We start from the raw sequence: 13,552 nt of genomic DNA, 5'->3' as shown, positions 1-13,552 counted from the left end.
TTGGATGCGGATTTTCGTGCTGAATTTTTTGATATATTATACGTTTTTTTCCGACATCGTATGCAAAAGTTATAGCCGTTTTACATTTTCCCTACACTTTTTGCAAAACATGTCCAAATTGTAGTTTTCAAACTTTCCTAACTAGTAGATGTAGTAATATAACTACCTCTCGAAGGATTTTATTTTTTGAAGTTTTTATCATTTTCTTTTGATTTTTTCAGAACTGAAATGGCGACACACGGGGGGGAGGGTAGAGTTTGAAAATTGCCCTATAGTGCCGGTTTGTGTCACAAACTGGTACCATAGGTCAGACCCCTTACCGGTTCATGGCACGAACCGGTACTAAAGGTTAGACCTTTAGTACCGGTTCGTGCAACGAACCGGTACTAAAGGTGATCGTGGGGGCCCGGCCTGACGCCAGCCTGCCACCACCCCTTTAGTACCGGTTCTTGGCACGAACCGGTACTAAAGGTTCAACACGATCAGGCATTAATGCAACTCCGTTCGAACCGGCACTAATGGTACCATTAGTACCAGGCCAAAATCAAACCGGCACTAATGTGCTTCACATTTGACCCTTTTTCTACTAGTGAACTAGAAGGAAAACTAGTGCTACCGACATGTGTGATAGGTAAAGAGGAACCGTTGCCAACGGTGATACGAGTGGGAGTGTTAACTGGAGTGGAAGAGGATAGGTTACCGGGATGAGCTGTCATGTGCGCAGTAGCACCCGAGTCCATGTACCAGTCTCCTCCACCTTCGTAGTTACTCGGCGCCGGCGCCGAGTGTAGGGCGGCCGGGAGGGCGGGGTCCCACGGGGCAGGAACAGGCGGCGACGGTGGGCCTCCATAGAGTGGCGCCTGAGCGGGCACGCCGTAGCCGCCGAGAGGTGGCGGAGTGAGCGGAGCACCGTAGGGCTGGTAGGGGGTGTTGAGGAACGCCTGGTGGCTCGCCGGACGAGGACCAAGGAGACCAGATGCGGGCGACATGTGGGCAGTTGCCTCCGTGTCCATGTACCAGTTGTTGCGGTCGGTGTAGTTGTTCGGTGATGTGTCCGCATGCATGTTGTAGACCGAGGAGCTAGCCTGCATGCCCGCATGCATGGTGTACATCGGGGCGCTAGCCTGCGTGCCCGCATGCATGTTGGTGCGGGCGAGCGGCGATCGGGCGACGCGGCAGGTCGGGCGATCGCGCAAAGCGGCGGGCGAGTGATGCGGGTTGTGGGCGTACCAGGCGATCGGCGAGGCAAGCGGGCGGGGCTGGAGTAGCGAGCGCGGGCGGGCGATGCGATCGGGCGGCTGGATGGATAGGGCGTCGACTGGCTAGCGATCGGGTTGGAGCGGCGATGCGGGCGGGTTGAAGCGACGGCTGGAGTGGAAGGCGCGCGGGCAGCGGCGTGGAGGAGGCGCGCACCGGCGGCGGCGGCCGAAGACGCTGGGGAAGCGCGGGCAGGGAGAGGGAGGGGCGGCGGCCGGCGCGGAGGGCGCGCGAGCGGCGGCGGCTCGGTGGCGGCGGCGGCGGCGGCGGCGGAAGACTAGGGTTAGAACCCGGAAATTGATACCATGTTAACGAAATAGTTTGCAATACAATAGATGTTGTATTGATGGAGTGCTGGTGCACGTATATATAATACAGGGAAGGCCTCTACCTCAACTATACAAAACTAGGAGGTGGGCCACAACTTCAACACACGTGCAATACAAAATACATACTCAACAGTTCCTTCTCTTGTTTCTGTTGCGCATGCCTCACTGAAAAACAGAGAACATTTATTCTCACTAAGAAGTTGGCCTGTACTTTTTTGGAATGAGTCCAGGGCTCTCTTGATTGCCACAGCCTGCTCCAAGTTGGCTTTAAAAAAGATTAAGCTATCATCAGCAAACAATAGGTTTGAGATACCTGGGGCCTTTCTAGCAATCTTCAGGGGGGTCAAATTGTTCTCAGCCATCTCTTTTTTTTAAAAGATGTACTAGGCCATCGGCAACAAAAAGGAAAAGATATGGACTTAAGGGATCTCCCTGTCGAAGCCCTCTGGATGGGCTAAATGGTTCTAATAATTCACCATTGCATCTCACCGATTATCTCACTGACCTTATACACTGCATAACCCAATTGGTCCATCTTCTGCAAAAACCAAGCTTCAGTAGCATTTCTTCCATGAAGGTCCAGTCGACCCTATCATAGGCTTTGGCCAAATCAAGTTTGTAGGCACAGTAGTTATCTTTCCCATTCTTGCTGTGCTGGATCTTGTGAAAATATTCAAAAGCGATAATGGCATCGTCGGTTATCATCCTGCCCGGGATAAAGGCACTTTGGCTCTCTGAAATAATTTCGTCCAGCAGGGGTCGAAGCCGGTTGACAAGGCATTTTGAAACCACCTTATATATAACGTTACAAAGACTTATGGGACTATAGTCCTTTACTGTTTGGGGATCATTTCCTTTTGGTATAAGGACTGCCACCGTATCATTTACTCCTGTAGGCATAACCCCTGACTCGAAGAACTCCTTTACTGCATTCACCACGTCATCCTTGAGCTCACCCCAGTTTCTCTGATAAAAATGGGTTGGGAACCTGTCTGGCCCCGGAGCTTTGAGGGGACCAATTTGAAACAGTGTCGCTGATCTCCTCGGCTTTGTAGGGTTTTGTAAGTGACTCATTCATATCATTATTAACCCGTTCAACCACCAGATCTAGGATTCCACTCGGGTCAACACCCTGCTCTTTTGCATACAGATTTTTAAATTAGGAACTTTTGTCATTTGATTTATACCTTTGATGTCCTCAATCCAAACCCCATTGTTGTCTTTTAGTCTCGAAATGGTGTTCTTCTTCTTTCTCCAAGTTGCCTTCTGCCGGAACCACTTCGTGTTTCGGTCCCCCTCTCTTAGGTAGGTTGCCCGAGATAGCTTTCTCCACATAAGTTCCTCCCTAAGCAACATTTCATCCAGCTCTTTGCTGAGAATAGCGACTTCTTTCTCTTGGCCGGGCGAGCTAGGTGTGCACCACAACGTGCTCAGTTTTCTTCTGATCTCCGCTGTCCTCTTGAGTACTGAGCCAAAATTGCGGTCCGCCCACGCTCTCAGCTCTTCCTGCATTGCCTTAAGTTTTTCATTCACCTTCTGAAGGTTTCTAGCCGGCCCATCCCTTCGCCAAGTATTCGTTACAGTGGTTTGCAACGAGTGTCGTGCCCACATATGTTCATATCTGAATGTGGATGTCTTTTTCTCTCCAATTGATCTCCATTCTTTTCTGTTACCTAGCCACAGCAGGATAGGATAGTGGTCTGAGCGTGAAGAGCAAATATGTTCCACCCTAGCCTGTTTGTAGTAGTCCAACCACTCGGGTGAAGCAACTCCTCTGCCCAAGCGGGCCCGAACATTTTTCGTACCTTCCTGTTTATTGTTATAGGTCCAAACCGGCCCCTTGAAGCCCACATCAAAGAGATTGCAGTCTGAAAGCACACTCCTAAAGTTTTCCGTATGTTTATCTGATCTTTTTGAGGCCGAAACATGCTCAGATTGCCACATAGTCTCGTTAAAATCATCAATCATAAGCCATGGCAGATTAGAGGTATCTTTGATCCTTCTTAACATAGTCCACATGTGGTGGCGTTCATGTGCTTTGGGTTCGCCATAGACAAAGGTAGCGCTCCATTGGAGCCCATGAGGATTCATACGAACTAACACATCAATATATCTCGCCCCCACAGCAATCTTTTTTATTTCAATACTCTCATCATAACAGAGGGCAATGCCGGCACATTTACCAATGCCGGGTTGCGTGATACAGTTACGGAGGCCAAGCCTCCACTTCAGGTTGCTGACATATTTATTCTTTTGCCGTGTTTCAAAGAGGAAGACGAGCTTGGGCTTGTACGTGTGTACGAGACACACGAGTTCCTGAACTGTGCGAGGTTGCCCGAGGCCTCGACAGTTCCAGCTCAGGATCATCATGGCTCCTGGTGGGCGCCTTCCTCGGCACCCACCAGTTTACTGGGAGCCCCTATGCCAGTTGCTTCTTGCTCTCCCTCCACTCCCCCATCTTCCTCGGCATCCATCTGACTTGTGCCCTTGATCTTCTTCTGCTGGTCATGCTCAACATATTCAAGCTTTTCTTCCACGGCTGTGACTGCCTCTGTATCTCTTTCACCTCTCTTTCCAAGGACTGTGCCCACCTGTGCTATTTCCTCCAAGCTTCTCCTACCACCATGTTGCTTCTTTGCTCGGTGGATGGGACCATCCCGAGTAGGAGCTGATACAGTACCCCCCTCGGACAGTCTTTCTGGTTCCTTCGTCGCCGCAGCCAAAAGTGGAGTAGAGGTGGCAGCTGCAGCTTTGCTGAGCTGGTCACCGGTTTTTGGGTCGAGGGTGAGATCCTGACGCCCCTCCTCCATTGTTACTTTCTGCTGCAGTTCAGACGACGTGGTGCGCACTGGGGTTGGGGTAGGTTCAGTGATCGCCTCTGGGTGCACCACTGCTGGCTGGATTGGGGCGTGAGCAGCAGCCTGGTGGACGCCATGCATCGGGACTCGACCAAAACCTGGAGGGTAGTCTCGCCCTTCTATCAGGTATGCCATACCACCCCCACCACCCGAGCAATGGCGTCTGCATAGGTGGTGCCATTGTTGGCGTTTGACCCTTCTACTGAAAAAGGCTTTCGCCCCGCTTTATATATAAAGCCACGACAGAAGTATAAATTCGGGTACAACACGCAACCCCCCACACACCACACACAACGAAGGCAAGATACAAGGGTGCCGATGCACCGCAACACTACCCAATCGACCACCAAGCACACTACCAAACACTTGGGACCGACGAGGACCTTCAGAGACCTAGCCACCAAGAAGAAGTGAAGCAGGACAATCGTGAAGCATGGACTCCAAGGCGGTGCCTTCAAGAAAGGCACGACACCAAAAGCCGCCACTGCCCGATCACGGAGATCAAGTTTTCACCCGGAGCAACAAGGAGAGAAGAGAACACCACGACGGAGCCTTCATGAAGGAAACGACGCCCGTGGCGCCGCCACCGTCGGTCGGAGAAGACCGGGCAAGTTATGTACTCCGGTGTTAACCCTCTACCAAATCACCATGCTTCGCCAAACATCACCAACCATGCCACCCACGCGGCCATGGCTGTCCGACCGCACCCAAGACGCGCGCTCCGCCCACGAACACCGCGTCTCCCGCCGTCAGGGCCGCTGCCCAGCATCAAGCAGCTCCGTGAACACCCAAAGGCCTTGGCTTTGGCCTGACTGGCAGCCCCCAACCATGAAGATGCCAGCAACCGCCCTGCCTCGAACATCGCCAAAGCCCCAACAAAGAGCACATAGCCGAGGAAAGGGGGAGGAGGAGCGGACGCATCCGGACCGGTGCACCCCTGCACCGGCGACGGGTGGCCATCGGGGCCTCCCATCCCTCCTAAGAACTCCCCACCAGACACACCCCCGTGTCGCCTCACCATGGCACCCGCCGCAGCTCGACGCGAGGCCACCAACGGCAGCCCGCCCAACCATCGACAAGAAGCGCGAAGCCGGCCCGCACACGCAGCCAAGAGCACTCACCGAGAGAGCCATCCCGCGCCGCTCGCCGCCGTCCAGGGGCTGGAACAGGGGAGCCCCGACTGGAGGACGGCCAACACGCACCACCAGCACGCGCACCCGCCGCGAGCCCGACCACCGCGCTGCACGCAGCAGCGGAAGCACCCGCGCCCGCAGGCGAGGCGCCGCGCGTCGCCCACGCCCACCGGACCGCCAGATCTGGCTGAGCCCAGACCTGGCCGCCACCGCCGCCACGAGCGCGAGCCGCCCTATGCAGTCCACCGCCCCGCCACCAAGCCCTCGCTACCCCGCCGCCAGGGCCCGCCGCCGCGCCTCCGCGCCCCGCACCAGCGCGAAGCACCGCCGTCCGCCGCCGCCCCGCGTCAACAGCCTCCGAGTGGGATGAAGATGAGCCCCGCCGCCACCGGCGCCGGTGGGCTCTGCCCGGCAGCGTGGTCCGGCGGCGGCGAGGGAGGGAAGGGGCGAGAGGAGGCCCGAAGCCGGCGGCTAGGGTTTCCCCCCCGTTCGCCACACGGGAGCGACGCGGGGAGGGGAGGGGGAATCGATCGATGTTATTTTGTGCCCCGTTTGACCCTTCTCCTTCAGTCTGGCCGTCTATGCACCTTGACTTGCTGTTTGCAGGCCCAAGTTTGATCGCGCTCACGCGGCAATCGCAACCTGCACAAGGCGGTCGGCAAGCACCACCTCAGGGATATCCCCATACTTGTCCGCCTCTAGCTTCGCCGGTGCAGTTCTTGCCTCACCACTGTCGTGTGACTCAAAGATGAGAAACCTACGGGCACTACCAGCCTCTGGTGCACCATACGACTCCCTACCAGTGATCTTTTTAAAAGGGGAGGCGCGCATCGCTGCCGGAAACCTCATCTCTTGGAGGTTATCAGCAGCTTACAATCGCGACAGTTTCACCGTGTACTTCTGCAGAAAAACTAAAAAGTGAAAGGAAACTAAAAAATATCCAGAAGAAATCCAGAATAGAAGAAAAATGAAAACAAAACCAGCAGAAAAACTATAGTAGTAAGAAAGAATGAAAGAGAAAAAAAAACGAAAAACCAGCAGACACACTAAAACGGTGCGGGCTTGTCTTAACTTGGTAGCACCGATGAGGCCCAAGCCCAGCTCAAGCAGTCCGCTTCAGGCCTTCAGCACATGCCTACTTTGCCTACACGTGCTGCCCCTGCCCTGCCCTACCCTACCAGTAAACGAGTGCGGCGCAGTCTTCGGGGACAGCCGCCGCCTGCCGCGCCGACTCCGCCGCCATCATCGGCGTCTCTCCTTCTCCGTGTTGTCAGGTATCTATGCCTGCCGCCCTCAGCCCAATCCTTCCCTTTCTCCAATCCCCTGCGCACGAGCGCAAGAACCCTAGGTACGGTTCACAAGTCAAGTGATGTAGCTGTAAGCGATTCGTCCACCTACGCACCTACTCACCCATCTGGAAATTTTCGGAATCCGTAGCCCAGTCTCCTTGAAGTAATTTGACAAGACCGGCCGCAACGGGGGGCTGGAAGCACCGGGACATTTGGTACAGATATATATGTCCGTTAAACACGATTTATAACTGTATGTCTAATTTTCGAATTTCCAAAACGAAAATCAAAAGTGATTTTTGGGTTTTGGACCTTAGTGAGTTGGTGCAGTAAATCGTTATCTCCGCTTCAAGGGCGTTGATTTGGACAAACGGGGCTGTGTTTTGACTTTTGCACATTACTTTGTATTCTTGTGGTGAGGAGGCAAGGTTGACTTACACGAGGAAGGTGATCTGGTAATTGGCTGCATCCGCCAGTTGACCAGAGAAATCCGTTGGTCACCGCGCATACAGTCGATATGCAAGACTAGCAAGAGCAATAGCGAACCCTCGGGATGGATTTTCTTTTCTTTTCTTTTTTCTGTTATTGTTTACTTTCATTTTGCTTCCCGTTTCGTCTTATTTCAAGATTTATTTTTTCTATTTTTAGTTTTGATGTTGTTTTCATTTCATCTTTTATTTGTATGTAACTTGTCGTTTTGTTTCATTAATATATGTTTTTTTTCTAATGGCTTTTATAAGTAGTCGTGTTCTTTTATCACCCGTTATATATGTTCACTGGCGGAGCTTCGTCAAGGCCGATTGGGCCGTGGCCCGCCCAAGGCTGGAACAAAATAAAGTTATATATAGCCCAGACCATCACTATTTCACTACTGCAACCCGCAACACTGACCGACACCAATACAGAGCAGGAACACAGCAGCCTCGTGCTCGTAGAATTCACAGTGTCGCCTCAAAAAAACGTAGCATTCACAGTGATACAGAGCTTAGGGTCTAGCTGGGTGGCCACAAGCACACATCGGCTGCCGGAGCATCCACACACATCAGTGCCTCCCAAATTCCCAAGAGGATGTCCAATCAGACACCACCCACCGGCACACAGCTAGTCAGCCGACCACGCGGCCACACAGCGGCGAGCCGGCGACCAAGACACCCAGCTGGCCAGTGCCTTCTCTCAATCCATCAGAATCATTACTTATCTCAATCCCTGCAAACTTCACAGTCAAATTGATTTGAATCATTCCCAGTTTTATTTCCCTAAATTCCACTTAGGTCATTGTTCACTGAATCATCCCCTAAATCCCCAATTAGCATAAACAATCCACTCAAGATCTTGTTCTTTACCTTTTATAGTTTTATACTGTGCAAGGCATTATTGTTTACAAGTTCACAACAAATGCCACTTTTAGAGTTTACAAGTTCACATCAAATGCAGCGTTGTTGTTTACTATCTAACAATGTACTCAAATGGTTGTTTACTGCCAATTTTGTAGCACGTTTGGTATTTTGGTAGCATATAAATATATATGGTACAGAATTTGAAAATATTAGGGTTGTTTGGGCCGCCCAACTTATTTTTGGTAGCTGCGCCACTGGTTATGTTGTTTGCTAGAATAATAGTTTAGTAGTTTATTGCGACAAGAGAAGTTTATCGCAACTCTGGCATGTTTGTCTTTGACGTATTGAATAATTGATGGTTGTTTTCGACCAATTTTAATGAATAGCTTTTCTGATATGTATAAACATTAAGGGTCAGTTTGGTTCATGTCCACACTCAAACTCGCCTGGCCTGGATGGTGCCTGGAATTGGCCTGGTCCCTGTTTGGTTCATGCCCTGGGAGAAAATATACCTACCTGGGCGTGGCTGCCCCACAAATGTGATTAGCCTGGCGAAGATAGAAAAAACAATATAAAAATCCCAGGCAAAGTCATCGGCCTGGCCCAGGCGTCCCGTTTCATCTGCCTGGGTGGGCTGAAGCCGAGCCTGGCGCTAATTAAGCACAAGGGCTGTACAGCCTACTGTCTGAAAAATATATTCTAATAGCTAAAGGACAAAGCGCCAGGCAGGGTATAAACCAAACAAGCTGCTACGAGGCTAGCCTGGGCAGGCAAAATTCTTGAGCTTCCCAGGCCCATGCCAGGCACCGAAAATTCCCAGGCATGGATGCCAGGGTGCAAACCAAACTAGCTCTAATTTCTCATGGATGTTGTAACATATGTAAAAAAAGCAAGTTGGAAGTACTGAGCAGCATGACCTGATCTATTTGTTGCAATGGCATATACTTCTTCTTGTGCCCCTATTTTAGTTATCTTTGTCATGTTCACGTGCACAGCCTATTTTGCCCATGAGCAAGGTTAGCTTTTGTTCATTCATTACTGATCTTATGCTGGTTTTTACTGCTGTTCTAGTTGTTTAGTTCGTAAGCTGAAGTCCATTAGAGTTAAGCTAGCTGGGACATTTGGTTCAGTACTGTTACCCCACGGTACAGTGTAAAAATGATACATGATATTCCAATTCCCTGAGGCTATTCTTGTTTGTTTTCTGCAGTGAGAGGCTGGCATTTGACAATACTCCGTGTGTGCGTTGACTGTTGCTGCAATCAACGCAATATTGATTCTGTTCCGTCATCCATCATCCCCGCTGCATTATTGATTCAGTTCTGTCTGCTGGCGAGGTAATAATCTCCTACTCAACTTGTGATGTGGAAGATAGCAGTGAAACCATGATTGTTGGCATGTTCTGTATGCTATGGGTTTTCTTCCTTAAGTGGTTACAAATATTCTTTTCTTTCACAAAAAATGCTAATTTCTCGTGACCTTTTGCTTCTTCTGGTCTTGTTGTGGAAATTTCTATCCGCAGAAAAATTATCCATCTCCTCAAGATAGGCATGCAAAGCAAACTCAGATGGTTATTTCCAAAATTTCTAGGACATTGATCAATGTTGCTCTTTCCTAACATGGCTCATTTAAGGTCGATCATTTTTCTTAGTTCTATACTTTCTTCACCTCAGATGAGCATCATAAAGTTGTCGACAGCAAGAAAAATCACTACAAATTCGACAAGTTTGACAAAGTATACCTTCATACTACATAAAGCACACACAAGACAAACCCGCTCATTTGCGCTGACCGCACTAAACCACCCATGGCCGACCGGTAGATGATAATTGTGATGATAGCATTAAGGCAACTGTGAACCAGTAGGCCTGGTTCCATCCAGATCTGGAATTGCCATAAGCCAGGATGCCTGGTTCTCTGTAGATGTAGAGCCCAAGGTTTTTAAGGCGGCATACGGCGATCAAGCCCCGTCTCAGAGGAACAAAATGCTAGGATGCTGCCAAGGCGCCTTACAGCCCAAACGACAAAGGAGGCCCAGTTCCATCCAGATCTGGAGTCAGCATAGTGACCGAGGGAGCAGAGCAGATGTCTCTAGCTGCCACGTCTTGCGATAACTAGCGTCGGAGAAGGTAGCTGAGGCGCAAGGCCTCCACCATTGTGTCCTCACTTGTTGTTAGCGATGGAGGACTTATCTGTTTTTCCTTTTTGTTATTTTAGGGGAAATCCATGTAGAAAATAGTTTATAATTGAGTTGCAATTTTACTTCTACTAGTGTTAAACAACCTCAAATTTCTATATTTCCTTCATGCTTGTTCTGTGGCAAGAAAGATTCAACACTTGCCTTTTCTGTCTCTCAAATGTCGATGAAATTTATCATGATTTTTCCACACTTTTATATTTTGGTGTCAATACTTTTGTATTTACTCTACTGTGTATTATGTTTCTAGTTTCTGCAAACATTTTAACTATGTTACTATAGTTATCAGTGGTTGTACTAGTATTAGGTGAATGAAAATAGTGATCGCAATATAATATATTTAACTTAAGTCAATTGATATAACTGTTGTCCTTAAATTCATAATTTCTGATGCAGACTTTGAAGTTGACACTATGCAGAACATCAACCGGATCTTGATCTCCAACACCACCACGTCGATGCTCTGCGTCATGTTTGGACCCCAAGGTTGGGCAGACTTGCCAGATGTGCTATTGTGTTCCATCATGGTCCTGTTGGGTTCAAGCCGTGACCTTCTTGCATTCATCGCCACCTGCCCCAGTTGGCGTGCCGCGTTCATGTCAATGAAGCCTGCCTTAGACATGATCTTCCCACCTGTTATTTTCCGGAATTGTGCCGACCAAACGAGCCCAGCTGGCTGCAACACTGGAAACACATGGGAGCTTATTGATCTTGCCTATCCAAGTACTCCATTGCGTCGGTTGAGCCTCCCAAATATTTTGGACACAATGGAAATTCTGAAATGTTCTCATGGTCATGCTATCTTCTCCTCCGGCAGATCCCATGTAATTATGGACGTGCTCACTGGCACCATGGTTGCAGCTCCACCTTGCCCATCCATTCAGCTCTGCTATAGAACATTCGTATCTCAAGAAGCGTTGCCGGATTCATATCTATTTGTCAGCAGCCCGCACTGCCTTTACGCTTGGCGAGTTGGGAGCCCCTCATGGTTGCACTGTGATTTTTTAAATGCACATTTGATTCATGAGATGATGTCCTTCAAAGGGCGGGTCATTGCGAGGATACAGCAAAAGCTGTACATCGTGCATTTGGCACCTGAGTTTCATGTTGAGGTACTAAGAGTTTCTTGTAGCGATAATATAGACCCATCCAAGCTTTCTCGAAAGTTGGTGGTTTGTGAAGATATGCTTCTCCTACTTTGTGGTAATGAGAAAGCCTTCTCCATCGACTTCTCGACTAAACCTGCAAAGTACGTGAGGGTGGCAGATGGAGGCTTGTCGAAGTGGGCATTCTTCTTCGGCGAGAAACCTATTGGCCAGCCACGACTGTTGGTGAACCCAGAGAGGATAGGGTTGAAGGGTGGCCAGGTATACCAGCTGGATCAAAATGGCCGAGTATTTTCATACCCAGCAGATGGCGAACAAGATGGGGAGTGGGTTCCTGAACCTTGTTTTGTGACGATCAACGCCCATTTTGCTCGCAGTACGACATCCTATGCATCTTGGGTATGAGATTGTGCTGAGCGGTTGTCTCCATGTAGCTGCCTACAGAGGGGAACTTGATGTTTGTGTTCAGTCGCTCGACGGGTAGATGCTGTGTCGGGAGATTGATGAAGACTTTAAAATTGTGTGTTTGCCATCCTGTTCTCCAGGAGTCAGAAACTTGTGCTACCTATTGTTGCATCTGTTGAACCTTGTTGTGTACTTACATTTTGGATAAAAGAAACAGTGGTTTACATCCTAAAATAAATGTCATGTGCCTGACCCTGTAGTTATGTGTTATGTGTTATGCTTATTCTCCTTCTAAATGGAGGTAAATAAGATGCATGAGAAGTTTTCTGAAGCAACATATGTTTTTCTCTTGCCTTGCTCTGCTAAACTTTTTAACATTGAATCCAGGAATTTTTTGGTAGGAAACAGAATGGTGGGTATGGAGAATATTCATGTGGAGTATTCCCTAAGGAATGAATTGTATTTTCCTAATCTTTTATAGATTTTCTTATGATGTTGATGTTTGATTAATACTCCCTCCGTTCCTTGATATAAGGTGTATAGATTTTTGAGAAAAAGTCTGAAATATAAGGTGTATTGCGTTGCACCACTCGTTTGGATATTTTTTTTAGGGATTTGATTACATTTCCTTATATCATGTAAGCTCCTCTATTTTTTCATGTCAATTAGTCATGTGTAATCTCACTCAAAACTTGTGAAATTATCCCTCCACGCGAGTTCTTTAATTTCCGTGCCAAAAACTATACACCCTATATCTAGGAACGGAGGGAGTATAAATCTTCAGCTCATGTAAAAAAAATGATGTATAAGAAGAAGAAAGGACAAATCAAGGAGCTTCTTCAGTCAGTTTTTCAGCTGCCGAGGGATAGAAAGATGCTGGCTATAGCATTGATTCGGTGCTGGTGGCATGAGCGGAATAAATTTTTTCTTAACTGTATTTGGACACTAAAAAAATTCTAGCCTGAGCAAACCCTGGCGCGACAGAGAGCAGCGTAGTGGCCCTTCCTCGATCTCTCGCCTGGCTTCTAGCTCTGCTCCTCGCCCCCTTGCACAATGCGATGTTGGTGGCCTACATCCGTTGCCAGTTTGAAGGTTTTTTAGGGTCTTGCGAAAACTTTATTGGTCAAAAGAAATGTTCATAGGGATACAAAGAGGGTCATGAGGAATAGCAAGCCACAAGTGGTGACTCTGATCAATAGAGAAGGACAAATTGGCAAGATTGTGTGCTTTGAAGTTCGACGCATGGCCTTCCAAAGCATTCCATTCATGTTGGGACCCCGAGGGTGAAACCGAAACATAGGGCCCTCGCCCATACATGGATACTCCAATTGCTTTATATTGCATCAGTAAAATAACAAATCAATTTCCTATAGCAATTTACCTGTCGATTATCTCAACCTAGTCTAAAACTCTAAATACTTATTTGGTTTTTCTAGTGAAACAAAGCCAGGTTTAGATAATCCAAGGAATAACTACTAGTCTCCTACTGGGTACTATGTTATTTGCTCTAATTGGGTACTCATTTAGAAAAGCTAATCTAATTCTATCCTATATTTTTCTCTTGTCTACGCATTATTCAGTGTCACAAGAGAGTTATTATAAGGCAGAGAAAGTACAAAATTTGTACTAGATATTCCCAAT

General features: G+C 48.6%; 1 protein-coding gene across 1 annotated transcript; it reads left to right on the top strand.

Annotated features, from left to right (window-relative positions):
* The first annotated feature begins 6,720 nt into the window (after positions 1-6,720).
* LOC123152020 (uncharacterized) lies at positions 6,721-12,158 on the top strand. The gene is made up of 3 exons (XM_044571629.1): positions 6,721-6,851; positions 9,414-9,540; positions 10,797-12,158. Exon 3 carries the CDS (start codon positions 10,814-10,816, stop codon positions 11,909-11,911), a length of 1,098 nt encoding a protein of 365 aa, XP_044427564.1. The 5' UTR covers positions 6,721-6,851; positions 9,414-9,540; positions 10,797-10,813; the 3' UTR covers positions 11,912-12,158.
* Positions 12,159-13,552: the final 1,394 nt, after the last annotated feature.

The sequence above is a fragment of the Triticum aestivum genome, chromosome 7A (assembly GCF_018294505.1).
Source record: "Triticum aestivum cultivar Chinese Spring chromosome 7A, IWGSC CS RefSeq v2.1, whole genome shotgun sequence".
NCBI lineage: Eukaryota > Viridiplantae > Streptophyta > Magnoliopsida > Poales > Poaceae > Triticum > Triticum aestivum.
This window is presented reverse-complemented; position numbering and strand designations above follow the sequence as displayed.